Genomic DNA, 22,890 nt, shown 5'->3' on the forward strand with positions numbered 1-22,890 from the left:
GCTGGGGGCCGCGGCGACCCGAGATCCGGGCAGGAGGGTCCCGTGCCTGAGACCCCCGCGAGAGCGCCAGGCTCACACTCCGTGCCCAGCCCCCGCCCGGCTCCCCCGGCTCGGCCTGCGACCCGCGCAGCCCCTAGCCCGGGCGGCCCGGCGCGCACCGCGGTCTCCCCCCAGCGGCCGCGCGCGTGTCGCCGCGGGAGCAGGCGGCGGGGGCGGCTCGGCACAGGCAAGCCGGCGGCTCCGCCCCGCTCCCCCCCTCCCGGCCAGCAGGGCCGCCCCCTCCGCGCCGCGCTCTGCTCAGACGGAGCAGCAGCCTCTGCAATGTCAGCAGCCGCAGCGGCGGCGGCGACGCGAGCGGCAGCAGCCCGGGCCCCGCGGTAGCCGCCAGCGCGGCACGGCCCGCAGGAGCGCCAGGCGCGAGCCCACGGCCACTCGCTGCCTCACGGCACTGCCGGCGGCTTTGCGCGCCCCGGCGCGGCGTTCGGACTCGGGGCCAGCGCGGCCACCGCCGCGCACAAAGGACAGCAGACGCCGGGACTCTGGGGGCTGTGCCCAGGGACCGGCCCGGGGACCCCCGCCCGCGCCGCGTCCCCTCCACGCCTCCCCTCCCCGGGCGGCCGGAGCAGGCCCCGTCATATGACAGCGGCGACGCCGCAACCGGCGAGCGCGCGTGCTGCCTGCTCCGCTGCGCCACGGCCGCCGGCGCCTGGGGTGGCCCTTGCCTCGCCCCGCTGAGCGGTTGCCCGCCGCCGCCGCCCCGCGCCCGGGCTCGCCGGCTCCGGGGGAGGAGCCGACGAGAGCCCGCAGCCGGCGCCGAGCCTAAAATGGCCACGCTGCTGCGGAAGATCGGGCTTATCCGCCTGCATAACCGGGACACCGAGGACCCCAAGCACCACCACAACCACCGCGGCGGCGGCCAGCAGAGCGCGTCTCTGCGCGGCAAGGGCGGCGCCAAGAGCGGCGGGCACAAGCAACAGCAGCAGCAGCAGCCCCAGCAGCAGCAGCAGCACCCCGGGGGCGCGGGCGACGCCAGCCCGGGGCCCGGCAAGGGCAAGGGCAAGCGCGCAGCGGAGCTGGCCCCGCGCGACAAGGCGCCGGCGGCTGCGGCAGCAGCGTCGGCGGCGGGGGCCGGGGGCCCCCGCGAGAGGGCGGCGGGCGCCAGGGCGGGGCCGGGCCCGGCGGTGGCGGCGGCGGCGGGCGGCAGCCTGGTCCCTGCGGCGCGCCAGCAGCACTGCACGCAGGTGCGCAGCCGGCGGCTCATGAAGGAGCTGCAGGACATCGCGCGCCTTAGCGACCGCTTCATCTCCGTGGAGCTGGTGGACGAGAGCCTGTTCGACTGGAACGTGAAGCTGCACCAGGTGGACAAGGACTCGGTGCTGTGGCAGGACATGAAGGAAACCAACACCGAGTTCATTCTGCTCAATCTCACCTTCCCCGACAACTTCCCCTTCTCGCCGCCCTTCATGCGGGTGCTCAGCCCGCGCCTGGAGAACGGCTACGTGTTGGACGGCGGCGCCATCTGCATGGAGCTGCTCACGCCGCGCGGCTGGTCCAGCGCCTACACCGTGGAGGCCGTCATGCGCCAGTTCGCAGCCAGCCTGGTCAAGGGCCAGGTAAGGCGCGCGCGCTAGAGCGGCGGGGCTGGGGGCGCGGGGCGGCAATCGGGTCTGCAGCGCCGCCGGGCGCCCGGGCCCCGCGATGAGGGCCTGCGTCGGCCCCTCCGGCCATCTAGCTCCCGGCTCTGTCTACACCAGCGCCCCACGGGGATGCTCCGAGCGCCTCCTGAGCGTTTTCTTCCTGCCCCTGCTTTCTGTCCCGTCTCTCCCGTCCCGGTCTGGTCTCGGTCTCTGCCGATCTCTCTGGTCTCTCTAGCTTGCTCGTTCTCTCCTCATACCTCCATAATTCTCTCCCACTCCTCTTCCTTAGCCTCCCTCTCCCATACCGTCCTCTCCCTTTCCTCCTGGACTCTTTCTCCCCTCAACCCTTTCTCTGTCCCCGCATCTATTCCCACCCCCATTCCTTTTCCATTTTTTCCTTCTCCATCTTCCCTGGCTCCCCTACTCTTCTTTCCCCTCCATCTCCCTTTTCTTGCCCCTCCCTTGTCTGCTCCTCTATCTCCTGTCCCTATAATCTCTATGAAGGTGAGAACTTTTCCTGGACCTCAGGATTTAAGTGTCCAACCCAGCTGATCTCCCACCCACCCCCAACACCCCCTACACACACACACACACACACACACACACACACACACACACGCGGTTCCGCAGAAGGCTCGGGTGGGAGGTCTGCAGGTGGGTGCCCTGGGGAGGAACAGCTGCCTGCTTGTAAATCCCCACCCCTGCCTTCTTCTGGGCTGCCTCTCTCCTGGAAAGGTGAAAATTTTGCTCTTGGGAGCTCACTCTAGAGAGGCAGAGGTGTGGTTTGGGCATTCCCTTAAGGGACAAGACCAGACCCCGTCACAGCAATGCCTGTTCTTCCCTCAGAGCACCCCCTTCCTTCCCCGAACCCGTTAGGAGCAAGCTAGAGAGACCAGAGAGATCGGCAGAGACCGAGACCAGACCGGGACGGGAGAGACCTGCTTCTTTTTCCTCATCCCCTCACCCCACTGCCCCAAGCAGTTAAAACCCTTTATCAGAGCTAAAGATTTTAACGAAATGCCAATATGAGGGCCAAACAGTTCTGAGCCTTCTCACCTATTGCATCAGATGGCAGCTTTACGCCAACAAACCCCAAAGTACTTGAGAGCAGGGTGAGTGCGTGATGGTGTTATCTGCTCGAATTATATGCTGTCGCCTGCGGTTGAGTTCTCTGGTGTTTTCCTGAATCAATATTAAGCATTACTTAAGAACATTACACTGCTATGTGGACATCTTTTAGATTTATGAAAAATCATTGTTTTCTTTAAAAGACCCCGAATGACCTCGGCTTGATCTTCCTACAGGCGGCCTATCAGAAGCCATGGCTTCTTCCCTGCCTGGCCTGTGTGTCTATCCCTTTCACTGCAGGCTGTTTCATACTAATCAGATAATGCTTGTTCTGCCAATTTCACTAAAGCTGGAACCCCTGGGATTCCAAACAAATAGCATCCTAACTCCAGCAGAGAAGGTCAGGTAATTCCTGACCCATCCTGCCAGGCTCTCTTTTCTAAGGTTTAGGTTCCACATATTTCCTGAGTTAGAAATAGTGTGGATGTAACAACTCTAGAAAAACATCTTCAGCTGAGGGAGGCTTAGTGCTTTAATATCAGAGGTTTATTTTCCATCCTGCAGTTAAATATTGAGTCTGATGAGAGGTTCACGTGATAGAATGCAAGCATGGGGGGTAGGCGATCTCAGTTTTATTTTTCAAGTAGGATTTATACAAATGATGTGGAAGAATTCTTTGCAGAAATGCCTTGGTTATTTGCTTCTTGAATCATTGCTAATCAGAATTCTTTGGAACAGTCTGTTACTGTTTTTCATTCTTCACAGTGAAGATGACATTGGGATCAGGGGAAGAGGAATGTATTCCCTTCTGGGATCACAGAGTCCTAACGTTTAAGACTTGGAAGAGATCTTAGAGAGGAACTGGACCACTGCCTATAGTTTGAAAGATGAAAGAAAATAAAGGTTTGAAATGAGAAATGGGGAATTTTTTTTAAGAGAGAGAGGAACCTTAGGAAATTAAATGCTTCCCATTTTTACATGAATGCTCTGAGTTGTGGTAGTTCCTTTGGTGCCCATATGCCAATTGGCAGTATATCAATACACGGGTCCTTCCTTGTAAGTATATTTCCTTTTCTCTGTATTTAAAATTGAGATTCTCACGTACAATTTACAAGTGAGAGATTTCATTATTGAAAGTAATTATCAACTTTTTCATTTCTTAGTTTAATAAAATCCTAATTGAACCCATTGCCCTCCACCTAGCATATGGTATTATATTGTCTATTCCACATCTAAAATAGAGGCAAAAACTCAACACTTTTTAAAGTGCCGGTTCAATTTCTCTGCATTTTTTCATGCTGCTTCCAACATACAGCTGTCTAAGAGAGAGTAATGTGTGGCATGCATAAAATATTCAAAATGCAATGAAAGAAAGGAAGAAATGAATAGTCATTAATGTTTTAGGATTCCGTCCACAAACGGATTCTGACGGTGTTTCAGGTCACCTGAGGTTGATTATCTCTTTCCGTGCTTTTGCAAATTCACTACCTACTGGTTGTTCAGAGCACATCTGGTAGTTACCAAATTATTTCCTCAGTTAGAGGTAATATGCTTTGGGAAAGCAATCAAAATACCTGATTAGGTATTCAAGGAGAACTGGGACAGCTACCAAACCGATAATTACTTTAAAAGGGAGAGTCGTTATATTCCAGTTATGTTCTGATACTTGTCGGGATTTCTTTTTTAGGATTCATTTTCGTAAGCTACAGAGTTAGAAAAGGCTGGTTTGCTTCTTTCATAGAGGAAAACATTCACTGCTCAGCTGAACTTTCTGAATTGAGGATATGCTGTTTCTGTACTTCTAGAGAAATCGTAAAACAATTTTAAGAGTTTTGTGTGTAACATAAAAATATCTGCTTAACAATTTTGTGTACAATTAAAAGCTTAGGTTTATCACATCATGTGATAAATTCAGTCATTTTGTGAGGCTTTTAACTGGCTCTCTGGCCTGTGTTACCAAAATCTCTTGCGTGTTGCTATATGAATTGTGTTTGTCTTAAATTAATATATAAATTTCCCATATGATATATTCTATGTAGAAATAATGATATACATGTCTTCCCCCTTTGTATTATTACTAAACCCTCTTTTAACTAGAGGCATTTTTAGGTAACTCTTCATTTTTTATAATTGGATTTTAAAGCTCTGCACTTTTAGAATGAACTGGTGAAAATGTTAAAAGTATACTTTTAGATAATTATTTGCATCCTTTATTAGTTACTGAACCAAAAGAATACAACCCACAGCTCCATTGTAAGATTTTTGACATTCAAAAACTGGAAGATGTTGGTTTTGAAATGAAAGTAGCCTGTAATCCCAGCACAGTGCTTGCATCTAGGACATAGCTTAACCTACAAAAACTGCATTTTCGGACTCTGTAAACCTAGACAAAGTAGCATCAGCATCGGGGGATGCTGGCCGTGAAGAGTGCCAGAGTTTACTGGCTTCCATTCCAGGCTTGGAGCGTGGGACGATGCCGTGACTGGACAGGGACCTTGTTCTTGCAGTTGTGTGAGCAGCAGGGTCCCCAAAAGCTGGTTGACGGTGCACTGACTCAGAGCCCTGCTTTCACTGCAGCTCACCTCCTGAGTGTCCCCTTTTTAGTTAATTAGGCATCGCCAGGGGCAGGGAACCAAATGGCAATTGAGTGACAATTCCTCACTCCTCTCCTGGCCCTCGGGGCCAACCATACAATTCGGCATGCACACGGTGTTGATAATGATAACTGCAGCAGCAGCAGCAGGAAGCATTTCCTGCTTGCTTGTGCCATACTCTGGGCCAGCAGAGAATGGAGGATGTTTGAGGATGTTTGAACCTCCCTGGTTCTGCTCTTTTGGTGGTGGTTGTACAGGTGAGGAAACCGCACTCCACAGAGTCAGGTGGCGTTTATACAGTTGCATGCTCTCACAACAGCTCATGAGTGGCAAGGCTCTGAAATCTCATCAGGATGAGTAAAAGCTGTTGGAAATGGCAGTCAGGCCAGGCGCCATCCAAGCACCTTGCTGTTTCCAGACAGGCGTTTATTAACCGTGACCATTGTGATAATCCTTTCTGTCCACAGAGCAGAGCTGCTCAGCCAGCCATCCGCAGAAGATCCACAGAACATCAGGACTAAAACATCCTCCAGTCTTACTGTTTGAATTTAAAATTGGCAAGCAATTTCAGGGCAAGTTCTGTTTGCCTGATGGTTTCTGCATGTTTTTTAATAAAGGAAACTTGTCCCAGTGTAATGAAAGAGTAAAGGGCTCTGCAGCTCAGCTTTGTGAAATGATATGCAGTGATGTCACTAAAATCCACCTTAGGTCTGAAAGGGGGCTACACTATGGTGTGACTGGGAAGCACAAGTGCACATAGACGTGCACACACACACAGAGACATACATAAAGCCCATCTTCCAAAATACTAGGCCTAGAAATAGCACTTTACTTATGACTGTAAAACTAGCAGTCTCATCAGAAAGAGTGACAAAGATGAACAGCCCTTTGGGCTCCTGAAACCTGTGGGCTTCTAACCTGCTATAACAGAGATTTTTTTTTTTTGAGACAGGGTCCCCTCTATCCCCCAGGCTGGAGTGCAGTGGCATGATCATAGCTCACTGTAAGCTTTAATTCCTGGGTTCAAGCAGTCCTCCCATCTCAGCCTCCCAAGTAGCTGGGACTGCAGGTGCACGCCACGCCACCATGCCCAGTTAATTCTGTTTATTTTTTGTAGAGATGGGGATCTCACTATGTTGCCCAGGCTGGTCTCAAATTCCTGGGCTCAAGCAGTCCTCCCACCTCGGCCTCCCAGAGCATTGGGATTAGAGGCGTGAGCTACCTCGGCCAGCCATACAACACACAAAATGTTTAAAGGCTCTGTATTAGGTTGCCGGGGCTGCCATAACAGAGGACCTGGAAGTCCAAGATCAATGTGTCAGCAGGGCTCGTTTCTCCTGGGTCCTGCCTGCTTGGCTTGTAGATGCTGTGTCCTCCCTGTGTCCTCACACAACCTTCCTTCTGTGTGTGTCTGTGTCCTAATCTCCTCTTTGTGTAAGAACACAGTCAGATTGGATTAGGGCCCATCCTCCTGACCTGACTTTAACTTAATTACCTCTTAAAAATCCTGTTTCCAAATAAGGTCACACTCTGAGGTACTGTGGGTTAGGGGTTCACCGTGTACGTTGGAGATTGGAGGAGAAACAGTTCAGCGCATAACGAAACCAAACAGGAATTTCTTAACCAGTTGCTCATCTTGTTTCTGCAGCTGCTGTGCTAGTTTGAGAGCAATAGATGCAGCCACACGGAGGGAGGCACTGGATGGAGAATGTTGCCCGCAGCTTTGAGCAGAGAAATGGCTGCACACCCAGAGGGAAGCTAGAACAACCTAGAGCAAAAATAGTGACTGACAGGGGTGGGTAGTGCCATCTGATTTGTCCAGGGAGACGTGGATTTTTGGAAGCGTGCTTATGAGTCACTGTGTTGTGCCCTGCGCTGTGTACAGGGGACGGAGATTATTGCCACCACCGATGACTCTGCAGCTTGAGGTATCGATATGCTGGACTGTTCAGAGGAAAAAATAGCTACTTGTTCTTCTATCAAGTAGGGCAGGCAGGAGGACACAGGCAGGACTGCATCCTAAAAATAGCCCCACACCCACTTGGAGAGCTCCGGCAGCTCAGCCCAGGGCGCGCGGGGCAGCTCCTGGTAGAAGCCACTTTTGCTTCACCAATGAGACTTTGAGAATCTGAACTTGCAGGAAGAGGGTGTAGTGTATTTTCGTGTACTTTTCTGATTTCCCTTAAGCGATGGGGGAGATTTGGTTTTCTCTGTAAGGACATTGTAGGTTCATGGCTGTTTCTTAGTGGAATGTGCCCATGTGGACACTGAGCTGAAGCCCGAATGAAAGCCTGACGCCCACAACCTGGCCAGTGTCTCCCTTCTCATCGCCGGGAAGAGACTGTTCCACACCCAGGCTTAGAAGGAAGGCAGCCTCACTAGTACCATGTCAGAGGCAGATAAGGCACCAGCAGAAATGACTTTTATAGTTAAGGAAACAAAACAGACACTTGTGGCGGGATTTTTGAGCCACATTTCGGAGCTCCTGGAATCAGAGGTGGTTGCTGCCCCAGATGTGTTGATGTTGTAGTCAGGAGGGGAGAGGATGGCTGGCCACAGGTGTTCGTCCTTTCTTCTTTCTTCTCTGCCAGTGGTTCCCAACCCTGGCAGCACATGAGATGCCCTGAGGAGTGTGCACATTATTTCAGTACTGGGGCTGTCCCCTCAAAGGCTCAGTCTTTGTGGTCTAGGATCAGGCCTTGGCAGAGGCTGGTCTGAAGAGCTCCTCATGACTCTCATGGGCAGCCCGGATTGGAAAAGCTGCCTGATGCTGGCCATGGTCCACCTCCTCCCTCTCCACCCATCTGGCAGACACAGCCTCACCCACCAGTAACCACAGCCCAGAGCTTCAGAAGTGGTGATAATTAATCCCCCCAACCACCCCACCCCACCTGGATCAGACTCCCTGTCCTAGGTCAACGCTGACTCAGCGCCTTCAAAGCCTGACTTCTGTACCGAGGCCATGCTAAAGCCAGCCTTCCTTCCTGGACTGCTTGTGTAGACTATGAGGGAGTGTAAACCCTGAAAAAGAAAATGTAGGGATGATTCACTCCACCCTCGATGAGACGCAGCTGCGGAGGGTGGTGTGCGCGGACCCTCCAGAGCCGTGGCTGACTAATGAATACAGCGCGGGAATCGAGTGCCTCCCGTCATGCAGGAACTTCCTAGGCGTCGTTGGTGGATCAGATACATATCAAGTGCCTACCTCAGGGAATATACCCTCTAATGGGGAGAAGACAAAACCCTTCACATTTGCTTTTGACACGCCAAGTGGCTTCACGCATATCTTTTTGTTAATAGTTAGGAAATGTTCATGGATCTGACAATAGACAGTGGCCTGGGTGTGTAGTGGGGACATGGGCACAGTGGGTTCCTGGGTCAACAGGGTCTTCAGAAATTCTGACTGATGTTCTTAGAGAGAACACTCTACTTAAGAGTGATCGACATTAACATGGGGCATTAGTCACTCAATGTTTTTTGGAATATGGTTTCATTGCTGATAAACGGAAAGGCCAGGCATACCCCCACACTGACCAAGAAGTTGTAGTAATGGCAGAAACGTTTCCAGTAATGTCTACACTTTCCTACTCGGTAAGTCGGCAAGCTAAGCTAAGGTTTAATTGTTCAGTTATTTTTTCATGGTTACACACATCATTCATTCATTCATGAGCACTGTAGTGACATTGCCGTTGGCATTCCTGTGATGACCCTTCCCCATTCTGTGTAACGTCTGCGATACTCCCCTGGTCCTTTCCCAGGCCTGCTAATCCCACACGGCTAGGCTAGGAGGAAACCAGCTCAGTGGGAGGACCAAGGACACAAGACTGGGAGAGCAGATTTGGGACCAATCAGGTGGCAAAGGATTGGGAGATGAGGGTAGGTCTGCAGAAGCCGGAAGAAGCTACCTGACCTTGCCCTTACCTGGCCAGCAGGTCTGGGCATAGTCAGGGAGCCGCACTCACCAAGCCTCTTCTGTTCTTGTTCTCCAGTGCTAGGCTCTCCTCGCCAGCTCTCTTCCTCTCCAGCCCTGTGCTCCTGCCTCATGGGTGCCTGTCACCTGCTTGGATTCCTGTAGTGCCCACATCCAGTCTCTCTGTCCCTGTCCATCCTCCCTGATGCCACCTGCATGGCTCCTCTAAAATGCAGACCTAGCTTTATTGCATCTTGTTATGAACCTTACGAAATAGAGCTCAAGTTTCCTAGCACTGTACAGCCATGATGGCATTCCTCCATCCACCACAGCCCCCACTGAGGCTCCTCTTCCACCAGCCTCTCCTGCCTGGAAGCCCTCTTGCCTATGTTCACCAGGGGAGTCCCTGGCCATCCTTAAAAACCCTGCCCAGATGCCCCTAACTTCTCTGCAAACAGCTCCTCAACCACTCCTTCAATAAAAGCGATGACTTCCTCCTCTGAACTGCGAAGGAGGAAGCTCTGCATTGTCTAGAAAAAGTTCATTTCTGTGCTTATCCTGCCAGTTTACATAATTACAGCTGTATTGCCCCTTCTCTTTGCTAAATGTCCAACACCTTGTATGTGCCAAATAAATGTTTGCCACAGGATCTGTTTCCCTGAGCAGACTCCCCATCCTCTTCGTTTTGCCCCTTCTTGCGATGCAACGTAAGAGCTTGCAGTGAGTCAGCTGCTGTGCAGAATACTTTATGTGAATGACTTGATTAAATCCTTGTAGCAGCCTATGAGGTGGGTGCTGTTGTTATTCCCATTTTACAGAGGAAGAAACTGAGGCTTGCTGAGGTTGAATCATGCACAGAGCTGAGCTGCCACCAGGCAACCAGTCCAGTGCCAGAGCCACCTGGTTCTGAGGAGGTGTCTAGTTGGCAAGTAGAAGCCACCCCAACCAAGTACCACGTGTAGTATTTTTTTTTTTTTTTTTTTTGAGACGGAGTCTCGCTCTGCCGCCCAGGCTGGAGTGCAGTGGCCGGATCTCAGCTCACTGCAAGCTCCGCCTCCCGGGTTCACGCCATTCTCCTGCCTCAGCCTCCCGAGTAGCTGGGACTACAGGCGCCCGCCACGTCGCCCGGCTAGTTTTTTTGTATTTTTAGTAGAGACGGGGTTTCACCATGTTAGCCAGGATGGTCTCGATCTTCTGACCTCGTGATCCGCCCGTCTCGGCCTCCCAAAGTGCTGGGATTACAGGCTTGAGCCACCGCGCCCGGCCCCACGTGTAGTATTATTGTTCCTCATTGTACATATGGTTGTTAGGAGAGCCTATGCAGTTCCACGGTGTGTGGTTTTCCTACAATACTCAGAATCAGTCCACGAGAGGACGGGTGGTGCATCCATGAAGTCTGACACGTGGTGCGGAATTATCAGCAACGTTGGACAAATGTATCGGCCCAGATTCATCATAAGCTCCTTGTATTGATTGCGCAAAATGGATGAATGTGTTGATTGCTTCCAACCATAGGAGAAAGATAATTATTACAGCTTTATTTATTCTGTATACGACAGGGAAAGGCATTTTAGAGATTCTGAAAATAGCTCAAGAAAGAAACGCTTTCTGAACGTAATTGTTACATCGGTAAAATCACTCAGATTGAAGAAATGGTTACCTTAAAATAATTTCTCAAAATAAATACTGATGCTTCATCACAGTATTTGGCAGGCATTCTCAAGGTGTTTCACTGAGTTCTTTGATGTAGGAGCTGAGGAAATACTGCCTGGTAAAGGATCAGTTACACGTAAAGTTGAATTGTCCTCAGCTCACTTGGGAATTGAAGGGAAAATTTCCAGAAAAATATTTTAAGGGTACTTTTCAGTTTTTGATCTTGAAGATCAGACATTTCCAAATATCAGAATATGGAGTTACCAAACTTACTATGTTTTGGTTCTAATAAAAAGCTGTGATTAGTATTTTATGAATTTGGACATTTTGTGCACAAAATTATTAAGCCAATTACTTTTGCCTTACAGATAGATACGTATGTATTAGCGTGATTGCCTCGTGTCAGATTGGATGCCCATGTTGCTTCCCATAAGATGTCTGTCAGGAATATTAAGATCTAGAGGCAGCTCTAACAACTCTCCTAATCTGACAGTAATGAACGTCAATGACATTTCAAAATAACTACAACAGTATCACAACTGTAATGCAATTTTTAAACATTCGTCTATTGGTGACAAAGCCAAGGCATTGCTAATACTGCTGTGGTTTCTTAACTTTCAATCCTAATTATAGGAAGTGCTGAATTGCAGTTGAAAGTTAGTGAAAATGGAGACACTTTTCCCATCCAAATGTATGTGCCAAGTAAAGATCAATTGCTGCAAGGATTAATTTGTGCTGGAGTCCTACATGATTAGTGACATACACTACTCTGCTTCTCAGCCAAGGAAAAATAAAAATATTATAGTGGAAACTTCACCAGAATTGAGTGAGTTAGAAGCTTAAATTAACTGTACCTAGTTGAGTATTAGAAGCATTTAAAAGGTGATTTTTTAAGAGTCATCAAAATGCTAAATGAATCATAATGTATTTAACCTGCTTTGTGCAAGGAGGCTGTTCTTTATCCGAGCCCTCTCCTGCAGCGCACAGCTGCCTGTGTCTGGCAGCGCCCCTGGGAGGGGAGCCTTCCTCCTCCAGGTTGGATGGGAAAGAAGAGCACAGCAAAGCCAGGAGCCTTGTCCACAGTAGCGGGTTAGGGTCCTCCAGGGGAAGTGCCTTCATCCAATGTGAACAATGCCTAAAATTAATGCAGGAGAGATGCAGAGACTGGGGGCTGCGACCCCACCCCTCCAGAGCCCTGCTGACTTCCTTTGATCTCTTTTATAATCTACACTATGAAATATCATTGTCTTAGAGAACTCATACAAGCCTTGCTACTGTAACTATAAAGAGAAACGTTTCACAGCGCTTAAAGGACATTATCATAATTCACAAATAAAACTGATCTAATAAAAAGTGAGTTTGAGTTGAATTGAATTAAAGTGCTTATTTTATTAGTAATTTCATTTCAAAGGATATCCTGGCATCTGCCTTTTCGTAAGAGAGATGGAGGGAATTGTTTATTCTTGATGATCGGTCAAGGAGAAACAGGCGGCCAACCACAGGAGTCCCTTCCTGCTGCCCCAGACCCCTCGAAGCCACCTGGAGGACTGCATGGCCTCGAGGTGTCTGGGGACACCTGCGGACTCCTCCCCAGAATTATGTCTTTAGTTGTACAAAACACAATGCATAGGATTTCAAAGGAAACCAATTATACTTAAATACAGCTATCAGAACATGTTTTTAAAACATAACATGAATTGAAAAGCACTTTATTACCACATTAAATATTAAGATCTAGAGGCAGGTCTAACAACTCTGCAAATCTGACAATAATGAACACCAATGACGTTTCAAAATATCTACAGCAATATCACAACTGTCTTGCGGTTTCAAAACATTTGTCTATTGGTGACAAAGCCAAGGCATTGCTAATACTGCTGTGATTTCTTAACTTTCAATCCTAATTATAGGAAGTGCTGAATTGAAGTTCAAAGTTAGTGAAAATGGAGACACTTTTCCCGTCCAAATGTATATACCCCGAGGGGTGCATGGGCCCCGGGTTAAGAACTCCAGGTAGTGTGTGGCTCTAGGTGGTGATGGCTGTCTTGGGAAAGATCTTAAACCTTATTCTGCAGCTCAGGGCCAGAACAATTGGGATCAAGATTTAGTAGCCCAACAGGTGTCTCAGTTCTCCCATGTTATTGTTGGGTGGTGCTGAGATAAAGCCGGGGATCTGCAGGCAGAGGCAAGGCTCCAGCCCCTTCTCCTTCCTGAGCATGGCTCACTCTGGGGCAGGCACCCACCTCCCTGAGCATCAGGGGCCTCCCCTAAAGGCAAGGAGCATAAACCCAACTGCCCACATGAATCATGAGGTTCGAAGGAAATGATGACACGTGTTCCTTGCATAGAGAAGGTGATCAATAGATGTTCCTGCTTCTAAAGAAGAAGGAGATTTATTGAATTAAATGCACAGAAATGTATGACCAAGACACAGCAGCATCCAATGCACACAGACATCTGCTTTCATAATGATGAGTGTTTCACGGCGATATTCACCTCCAGGTGCCTCAGGTGTTTCCATACATGACTGTATTGTTACAGATATTCACAGGAAACTCAGAAGAGCCTCCTTTTTGCCCTCTTAAATCTACTGCTGTGGACACTTGTTGCCTTTTCTGACTTTTCATCATCAAATCACTTTGTACCATCAGGGGCTGATTTATGGGATTATGTTATTGTTCTAGTGCGGATTGATAGCTGGGTTTTTTCACCTCTTCAACCTTGGTATCATAAGAATTCCATTACATTGCTAACACCTTTAAACTAGCTTGATTTCTTTTGCTGGTGTTAAGTTAGAAAATTACATAGAAGAATATTCTTATTTAAAACATTGACCTCTGTACTCTCTAAATGCATACCAAATGTCCTTGTTAGCCATTAAGTGTTGTTGATATTCATTCTTTGTTACAGAATGCAATGCCCACTTGAAAACTTCTTGGCTACCATTTTGCTTCAAGGTGAAAAGCCGGTTCATAAATCAAATGTTAAAATTTGTAAAAAGTTGTGGACTCTAGCAATTATCACATGTCACACAGAATGAACATCAACTGTTTCAGTACAACTGAAAGAGAATTTCACTGTAGTCAATTACATGGATCCTTTCTAATATTCATACTTTTAGGAAAGACCCTTTCTTTAGTAGAATTTAAGAGAAACCTAGCTGAAATATTCAGCCTGCAGGAATTGCCAAGTTTCTCAGAAACACCTGTGATGTGATATATGATCTTATGGCAATTGGAGGCTAATCAACAGTGGAATATCAATGCCTGCTTCACATTCTCGTAACTGGTCAGTCAACTGAGGCTTTGAGCATTGGCCCAAAATCTAGGGTGAGGCTTTCTACATTGGGAAGAGACTGACTAGCTATCTCGAGGGTTCTCCCCCAATCTGAAGACTTAAGTGGGTAGAATCTGCATTCTCACAGGACAGGGTGTGGGATACAGTTAATTGATCCTCCAGGATTTCGATGCTGTTTTTTTCGTATTCCCAATGATTTTCCCATAGTTTAGAAATATTGAAATGTCCTCATCCGAGATCATTATAGGCAGAAAGCATCCTCCTGTCCCCAGTGTATTCCAGCCCCCAACCCGCCCCACCTGCATATCATTCTAGGAAGGAATATTATCCTTTACGTGGAAATGGAGCCTGCAACGATGTCTAAATCAGTTCCTGGGCCTGGGTGGTGTTGCCATAACTACTGATCTAGGTTTGTAGTATCAGCAAATAGAAACAGACCCGCCCTACAGTGCTCTGACCTTTTGTCCATATTTATTTATGTCTCCTTTTTGCTTCTGTTAAATACATTATTTAGCTGTCACATAATCTTTCAGTGAGATGATTCAAATCACCCTATCCCCAGAAAAATCTTAAAGGTCTTTCATCCCCACCGTGGCTCAAGTCACACACCATTTAGCAGTCTCAGGGTCCCATTGGTTTCCCGGCTCCACCCAATGTCCCATTTGGATAAGCCGCAGGCTCTCCCAGCCCTCAGTGTCCCCAGCTTTGTTGGAAAGGTGAACACAGCAGGCTCTGCAGTAGCTTTTGGTCAGCACTTGACCTTATTGGCCCTGATGAAGGCCAGTAGGCCGGACAAGCCCAAGCGAGGGTGATGGTCATGTAACCTCTATAGGCCTTTCAGACCACCCCATGCTGTCTCTGTGACCAGAAGATGCTCCAAGACTTCAGAACTGGGTCTTGGTCAGGACTCGACCAGGAAAGACAATCTCAACCTAGGACTCAAGACCCAGATGTGGGAGGAGGCGTATGAAGAAAGCAGCCAACGGGCTACCCTGAGAGTCAGGGACCTGGCGTCAAGAGAGGAGGGGGATCTGCCGGCAGCTGTAGGGCCACCATTGAGGTTAAGGGCAAGGGCAAAGCAGGGCCCCCTCCCCATGATTTGCATTCAGCTCTCCTGTGGACGGGGCATGTGAACTTTCCCAGAAGCTCAGGCAAGGGAGGGATCCTGGACTGAGGAGCGAGGCCAGTTCCTGTGTTCTCAAGCTCCCGAGGGTGGCGTGGCTGAAGCAGACCAACGCTCCTCAAGGAGCTGCCAGGGCCCAGCTCCTCCTGCTCCTGCTTAATGAGAATTGCCCGGGGGCATCTTCCCTGTGCTGCCTCATGGGGAAGCATCATCAAGGAGGAGTTGTCAAGTGCCAGGTATGAGAGGCCACTAACCGCAGGGCTGGACAGAATGACCTACTGAAGGGCTCGAGGAAGAAAAAGGCACCCTCACTCAGCATGCACTTAGGGCAGAATAAGCCTCACCTAAAATCCCTGTGGGACTTTCCCCATAGAATTCTATGGAAACTTCCATACATCACCATTAAATTAAGTTGAGGGAAATGTAATATTTCTGCTGCAGGAAAAGGAATCTGACATTTCCGGCTTCTGAACCTAGCATGAAAGGCTGATGTGTAATTTGTTTGGTGTTCACAAAAAGAATGTGCAATTAACCAGTCCTAGGCGTAAAGCACAGTTTGAGTGAATGATAAATGGAAGGCAGCATTTTCCATAAGTAAAAGTTTTCAGAAGTGTGCATCTCTAAATCATCCATTTCTTTGCTACTGACTCTTTTCCTTTCTTTTGATGTTATTTTCTTGACATAATTACAGTAAAGATTGGTCCGTTGCACCCAATCTTAATTGTATCTCCCTTCAGTCTCATTTATTTCATTATTACTGCTTTAAATCAGTAAGTCATAGTATTTACAGATTGATGGGTATTCTTAAAAATATTTCAAATTGTTTTAGAAGGTTTCACCCTGAAATGGGGTGAGTAAATTCTTTTATTTATCCCAGAGCTTGCAAACATGTTTTAAGTGTATAATACAGTGACTCTAAAGAAAGGCTGGGGAAAGAATTCGAATTTGGAGGATAGCAGTGAAAAGAAGGCCACGTGAACAGGTGAAGAGGAGCCTGGCATGTCCTTGGTGCAGGGCCTTGGGTGAGGAAGGCGCTGAGGAACAGGGGTGCCCTCACGTTCCTGCGTGGTGCAGACTGCAAACGCCCTTGATTTTGTGACCACCACCCGCTCCCCACACTCTGCGAGCAGCAGGACCGGGAGCCAGACCTTGGTCCGAAGGTCTTCCAAAACCCAGGTAGGCTTTGTATTCGTGCTGTTATTTTGCACCAAATTTTTTGTTCCAGATTATTCTAAGGGGTTTTTTTTTTCCTTTGAGACAGAGTTTCACTCTTTTTGCCTAGGCTGGAGAGCAATGGCGCGATCTCAGCTCAGTGCAATCTCCGCCTCCGGGGTTCAAGTGATTCTCCTGCCTTCTAAGGGCTTTTTTAAAAACACAAACACAAATGTTGAGAATTACGTAACTAGGTAGAATTGGGAAATAGGCCTAGCAAACAAGGTCAGTTGTAAACCAAGACCTCAGTGATGCTTTTGAGCTGTTGAGTGATGTTTTATGCTGTAGGAGGCACCTGCTAACCACTCAGAGAAAATTATCTTCCCAATACATGACTGTTGTAGGTCCTGCAGTAGGAACAACGAAACTGCAAAAGATTTACAATCCCATATCAAAAAACAATTCCAAATTCAAGATGAGAAGATGTCTCGCAAGTCAAAAAGGAACGGGAAATAGCTCCCAGTGCGTTCCCATAGAATCAGAGCACATACATTGTGGTTTTGTTTGTTCCTGTGTCTGATTCGGTTCTGAAGGGCTTTATCAGAAGTAGCTGATTTCACTGTCTTGTAGTTGAGGGTTCTTGGCCACTGCTGGCTGCGCTTCTTAATTAGAGGAACTTGAACAGTTTGTGGAGGTTGGAAAGAAAAAACAAGGAGATGACTTACGGAGCTCAGAGCCAGTAACATGCTGGCAACCAGCAGGCCCGAAAGGGTCCACAGGGAGGACTGTGTCTGCCTTCTCTGGGCTTCAATGATGGGTGACACCAAGTGCCTCAGGTCACCCTCGGTAGAATTTGAAATGCTTTAATGATGTTTCAAACATAGAGATTCATTTGGACTTAGAGTGCAGCTAATTTCTGCTCTGGGTATTTTAACCTCTTGTAGTCAGTAGCATTGATAGCTCTGCAGGGCCATCTGTGCTGGTCCCTTGGTAAGAAGCTACAATTCAATGGATGACCAATAGCACCCTCATGTATGACTACAGAGGCACTGTCACCAGGCTCAGGCACTTTTTAACTATAATAGCATTTTAGTTTTCTTTTTCTTTTTCTTTTTTTTTTTTTTTGAGACAGAGTCTCACTCTGCCAACCAGACTGGAGTGCAGTGGCACGATCTCAGCTCACTGCAACCTCCGCCTCCTGGGTTCAAGCGATTTTCAAGCCTCAGCCTCCCGAGTATCTGGGACCACAGGTGTGTGCCACCATGCCTATCTAATTTTTGTATTTTTAGTAGAGATGGGGTTTCACTACATTGGCCAGGTTGGTCTCAAATTTTTGACCTCAGGTGATCTACCGTTCTTGGCCTCCCAAAGTGCTGAGGTAACGAGCATGAGCCACCACACACCGTCAGCAATTTAGTTTTCTTAGACCTTTAAAAAAAACAACAAATATTTAGAATTATATAATTAGGCAGAGTTGGGAAATAGACCTGGAAAACATTGAGTTTTCTTAAACTTTTTCTTAATGGATTGCAGAGCCAAGTGAAGTGGCAGACAGTAATGAGGCTGAGTCTAAATAGGAGTGAATATTTTCATTTCATAACAGAAAACTGAGATGAGCAAAAAGTAATTTTCTCCACGACCCAATCTCAGGATCCAGTGGTTGTCAACCTCAGTTTCCACTCCCCAGTGCCTGGGGGTGGAGGGTGCTTTGTACCTCGTTTCAACAGGAACCCTGTGGGGGGCTCTGGCATGCTTCAGGGTGCCCCTCTCCGCCCCCAGCAATTCAGACACAGCTGCTCCGTGTCCTGGAGAGGAAAAAGCCCCCCGGGATGACCCCTCGCTCACTTCCTGCGTGGGAATCGCTGTTGGAAATGGACCCTGACAGTCTGGGCTTCCCGAGGCCAGCTCCAGGGCGCAGGGGAAGAGCTCTTGCCTCACCTTAAACCTGCCTCCATGAGGATGGAACCTGGACTCCTCGCCATTTCCGCATTTCCACGTTTGCTTTTTCCCCCGTGCAAAGCGTTTCCACTTGCTCCTCTCAGTGCATTTGCTCGTTTCATTCCCCCTCACTACCAGCCTGTCTCCCTCTGCTGTCCGGGGCCCCAGGTGGCCTCCCTCCCCTCACACTCCCCTTGCACCCTCTATACTCCCTTCCTGCCCCTCCCTCTTCCTTCCCTCTGCCCCCGCCACCCTCCCAGGGCCCTGAGCAGTGGGAGGCGTGGAGGTGCTGAGACCTCCCCACTGACTCGGCAGCCAGGGCGGTGCAGCACCCAGCGTCTTCACAGTGGAACTAGCCACTTCTTCCTCTCCCTGTTTCCTCTTCCAAAAACTGGAACCAGGGTCACCTCCCAGTCCTTGTCAGCACCAGGCAGTGCCCTGTGGGCCTCCTAGGGGGCTGTGTCCTGTCTTCCAATCTGGGGCTGGACGCTCCCCCAGGTGGGGCTGGGCAGTATGGCCCCTGGCGGGCAGCAACATGGGGCCTGCCGGACCAGCCCAGCCCTGCGCCTAGTAAGCGCCCAGCACCTATTGTAGAATGAGGTTGAGTGGATGTCCTTCAGGCACGGCAAGATCATGAACCATCAGAGAAAGATGAAGGGTGTGGAGTGCACCGTAATTGCAGTGTCAGGAAAGTGGACATTTTTAGCCACAAAGCCAGGGCCATCAAAGGGCTTTCTGGTGATGCTGACTGCCAAAGGCATATCACTCTGGCCCTACGTCGTATGTGGCCTACCTCATGTGAATTATCTTTCTCTAAACACTGAATTGATTGGTCAGTGTTTTAGTACGTGAGAATAAGCTTTATGGGGTTTTGTTTTTAATCGCGTGCCCTTGAAATGTCATCATACCGTTTGCCGGAAAATACACCAGGCAGGACGTTTGAGAGAGGTTTGTATTTTGAGTCAAGAGGCAGTAAGTGGAGGAGTCTGCTCACTGTTCTGGGACTGGGACTGTCACCTGGCACATGAGGCTTTGCTGCTTATTTTAAGTAACTTAATGTTAAGAGTGTGTCATTTGAATAGCTTCTCTGTCAATATCTTTTATTTCATTGTAGTCCTTCCCTGATTAGAGATTTCTATGCTACTGTGTAAATTCACTCTCTTCCCACAATCTCTCTCATTCTCTCTTCCCCACCCCCCCGCCCCGCCGCCTGCTCTCTCTCCCTGTCTCCCTCCCTCTCCTCCCCTTTCCTCCTTCCATTCAGTTGTGACTTTTATTCTTGGAGCCTGCATTAGCCTCTATTATTATTTGAGAGCTGCTAAAACAAAGTCCGCACAGGCTAGGGGTTTAAACGACAGAAATGCATTCTCTCAGTCTGGAGATGGCGAGTCTGAGATCAAGGTGTGGCAGGGCTGGATCCCGAGGCCTCTGCTTGGCTTGTCGATGTCATCTTCTCCCCGTGTCCTCACAGGATCTGTCTACTCTACCTGTGTCTGAATTTCCTCTTCCTAGAGGGATGACAGTCCTGTTGGATTAGGCCCCACCCTGATGACCTCATTATCTCTATAAAGACTCCATTTCCAAATACAGTCTGGTTCTGAGGTGCTGAGGGTTGGGACTTCAGCAGAGGAACTTGAGAGGACACAGCTCAGCCCACAGGAGAGCCTTGCTTCCCAAGCACGTATAAGTTTGTGTCATGTGTCTTCTTTCCTGCAGCTTTTGCCTCTCAGATGTCCTCCTGTTTGTCTTTGCCTGGGTTCTCTGCCCTGCGGGCCCCACCGCCCCAACCTCTCCACCTGCGCTGCCTGCAGGCCCCCGCGTCCCCCAGACTGTGTTCCTTCCCAGCCCCCTTTAGTTCCTGCAGCATCAGCACATCCCTCCTCACAAACTTTAGGTTTTGCAGGTTTATCTGTTTTTCTTAGCTGTCCCAGAATTTTTTCTTTCTTCCTTTTTCAGATCACTGTATCGCCTTTATCTCTTATGCCTGACTTTTCCCTCCACCTTCAGGATTCTTCCTGCCTTGTCTGCTGGGCCTCTCTCCTTGCTCTCATCCAGATCAATGGACAGGGACTCGATCCATCTTCTTTGGCACTTTTCCCATTTCCCTGTGATCCCTGGATAACACTGTTTTTTGTCTCACTTTACCTTGTCACTGTCTCTATGAATCTCCCCCGTCCCTGTTCTCGTGCTGCTCCTCTGCATGTGTCCAAGGTTAGCAGTGTTCCTTTCTCTCCTTCCTTTCCAGCCACTGCCGTCTTGAAAATGCCCTGTCCTGGCTGAGCGAGCCCCCTGCCCTGTTCCCTCATTCTGGTTCAGAACATCACCTCACCACTGCTAACTGCTCAGGGAAGCTGGTCATCCTCCCTGGAGCTGGAGCAGGGGTGCGGGGTGGGTGAAGGGGTACTCCTGCTGTGTGCACTGGCCTGAGGGAGGAGGAAGAGAGTGCCTGGCAAAGTGAGAGTGTGGAGGGGAGGAGTCAGGCAGGCAGTGTAGACACTCAGGCGGGACAACGGACTGGGGCTGACTGGTGGATCCTTGTTTCAAACAACTGCCTGGAGTATCAGTGAGACTTGAAGGTGGCTCTCCAGTGAGGCGCTGAGGCTGAAATGATCTTGGGGAATCTTTTCATTCCATTGGTTTTGATGCTTATGTACCAAGTTGATGCTTTTTCTTCATCACCATTTTCATCATTTTAAACGTTTTACCAAATTTAGATGGAAGATGCTTTCTGAAAGCCTTCAATTCTACTTCTTAGAAGAATTTTACTCGTTTGACTTATAGTTACTTATGGAAATGATCATTAGTTGTTAATTTTAGTGATCAAACTGTGTGAAACAAGCACCTACCAAGAGTTTGAGGGATACACCGGACCAGTCACAAGGCACATCAGAGAGAACAGTTATGTTCCATCATTCGCACTTTACATGCATTCTTATTTGACTCAGAAATAGACAAATTCATTAAAATATCCTCAGTTATCACCACCAGTCTGCCACAAGACTTGAGAAGATGGTAGGATGGCTTTCGTCGTGATTCCTACAGAGGCTGACAGACTTGTGCGTGCAGCCAGCCCACCGCCTCTGCATCTCTTCACGTTCTTCTTGTTTGCCCAGCCTCCTGTCTTTTGCCTTCTTGGAATCTTAACGTCTGCAAGAGCAGGGCCGACTTGGTTTCCTCCACCAGCATTGATGGAGGGCAGCGAATCTGCCTGAGCTCTGGCTGCGTCTTCTCCATACCATCGTTATCTTCATGTGTTCAGATGGACAGCTGGGCAGGTAACACTAAGCATCGTTTCCATGCTCAGGGACCCAGGCCAATCCGTTCCAGATGTTTCACGAGTTGAGGGATTTTCCATAAACTTCAGAGATGTCAGAATCCATCAAAATATTATACGGCTGGGTTCTTTATATATATGTATATAAACATAATCTATATTTTATACATTTATATCTAAATATTTTAATCCATATTTTATATGTATATATTTATATAATCTAAGGCTTATATATGTAAGCTATGGTATGAAGCTATAGTGTTCATATAATTATGTATGTATATATCCTAGATTATATATATATATGTATATACACACTAAGGCTCTTTGTAAAATGAAAATGTATGTTTAAACTAGTTATATAAATTTTTTTATTCAAACAGTATACACTTATATGTTTACATTTCAATTTCAGGATGACACCCCTGACTTTCACAATGTCATAATTTAAATGATCTGTAGGGATTTTTTTCTTCCTCTAAGTGCACTTAACCCAAAAAAGCCAATTAAATGGAGAACAATATAAATAGCTTTTCTCTGTTGCTGCCAACTTTGATCTGCCCTCATGATGATAACAATTTATTAGAGAAGGAGATCGCTCTAATTTGGTTCAGTTTAACAAATGTTACTCCATTGGAATCAGGTGCCCCTCCGCGATGAGAGTGAATGCAGAGGACATTCTGTGATAGTGCCGGGCAGGACCCTGCAGTGGTCTATGGCGACTGTAGACCGAGACGACAGTGATGCTGGAGCCGCGGTGTTCACAGCCCAGCGGCTGCTCTGTTGTGTGGACCAGCACTGAACACAGAGCTCCTCTGAGGTATCATGTTTATTTAGAGAGCAGAACATGGTGTGATGACTTTGACCTCTAAATGAAGGATGGTCCCCTGGAAGCCTGGGGCTCCCCAGAGGGCTTGTGCCTTTGTGCACCTCCAGCTGATCCACGTGTGTCCAGGCCTGCAACTCGCCAATTATATAATGCTATGATTGCTCTTACTGTTACTATTATCATCTTACAGTGCTTTGGTATTTCACGAAGAGGCCGGGAGAAGCACGGATTGTGTGGTAGTGCACAAAATTGTAATGGCATATGTTATGTTGTCGAACCTCTAAAACTCTTAAGAATTTTTTTCTGATTATAGAAAATAGTACATGTTAAGGTAGAAAATGAAAAGTTTCATGATTCCACCTGTTAGAAATCCTGGCTGTTTTTCTGCACCCCTGAACACACACACATGCACACA

General features: G+C 48.3%; 1 protein-coding gene across 1 annotated transcript in view; it reads left to right on the plus strand.

The window, feature by feature from the left end:
- Positions 1-640: 640 nt before the first annotated feature.
- UBE2QL1 (ubiquitin conjugating enzyme E2 Q family like 1) overlaps positions 641-22,890 on the plus strand; it is a 37,619-nt gene continuing 15,369 nt past the window's right edge. Inside the window, exon 1 of the mRNA XM_033178763.1 lies at positions 641-1,613. Within this exon, the coding sequence (XP_033034654.1) occupies positions 825-1,613 (789 nt within the window). The 5' untranslated portion in view covers positions 641-824. The remainder of the gene's footprint in view (positions 1,614-22,890) is intronic.

This window comes from Trachypithecus francoisi, unplaced genomic scaffold (genome assembly GCF_009764315.1).
Source record: "Trachypithecus francoisi isolate TF-2019V2 unplaced genomic scaffold, Tfra_2.0 Lachesis_group2, whole genome shotgun sequence".
In the NCBI taxonomy this organism is placed as follows: domain Eukaryota; kingdom Metazoa; phylum Chordata; class Mammalia; order Primates; family Cercopithecidae; genus Trachypithecus; species Trachypithecus francoisi.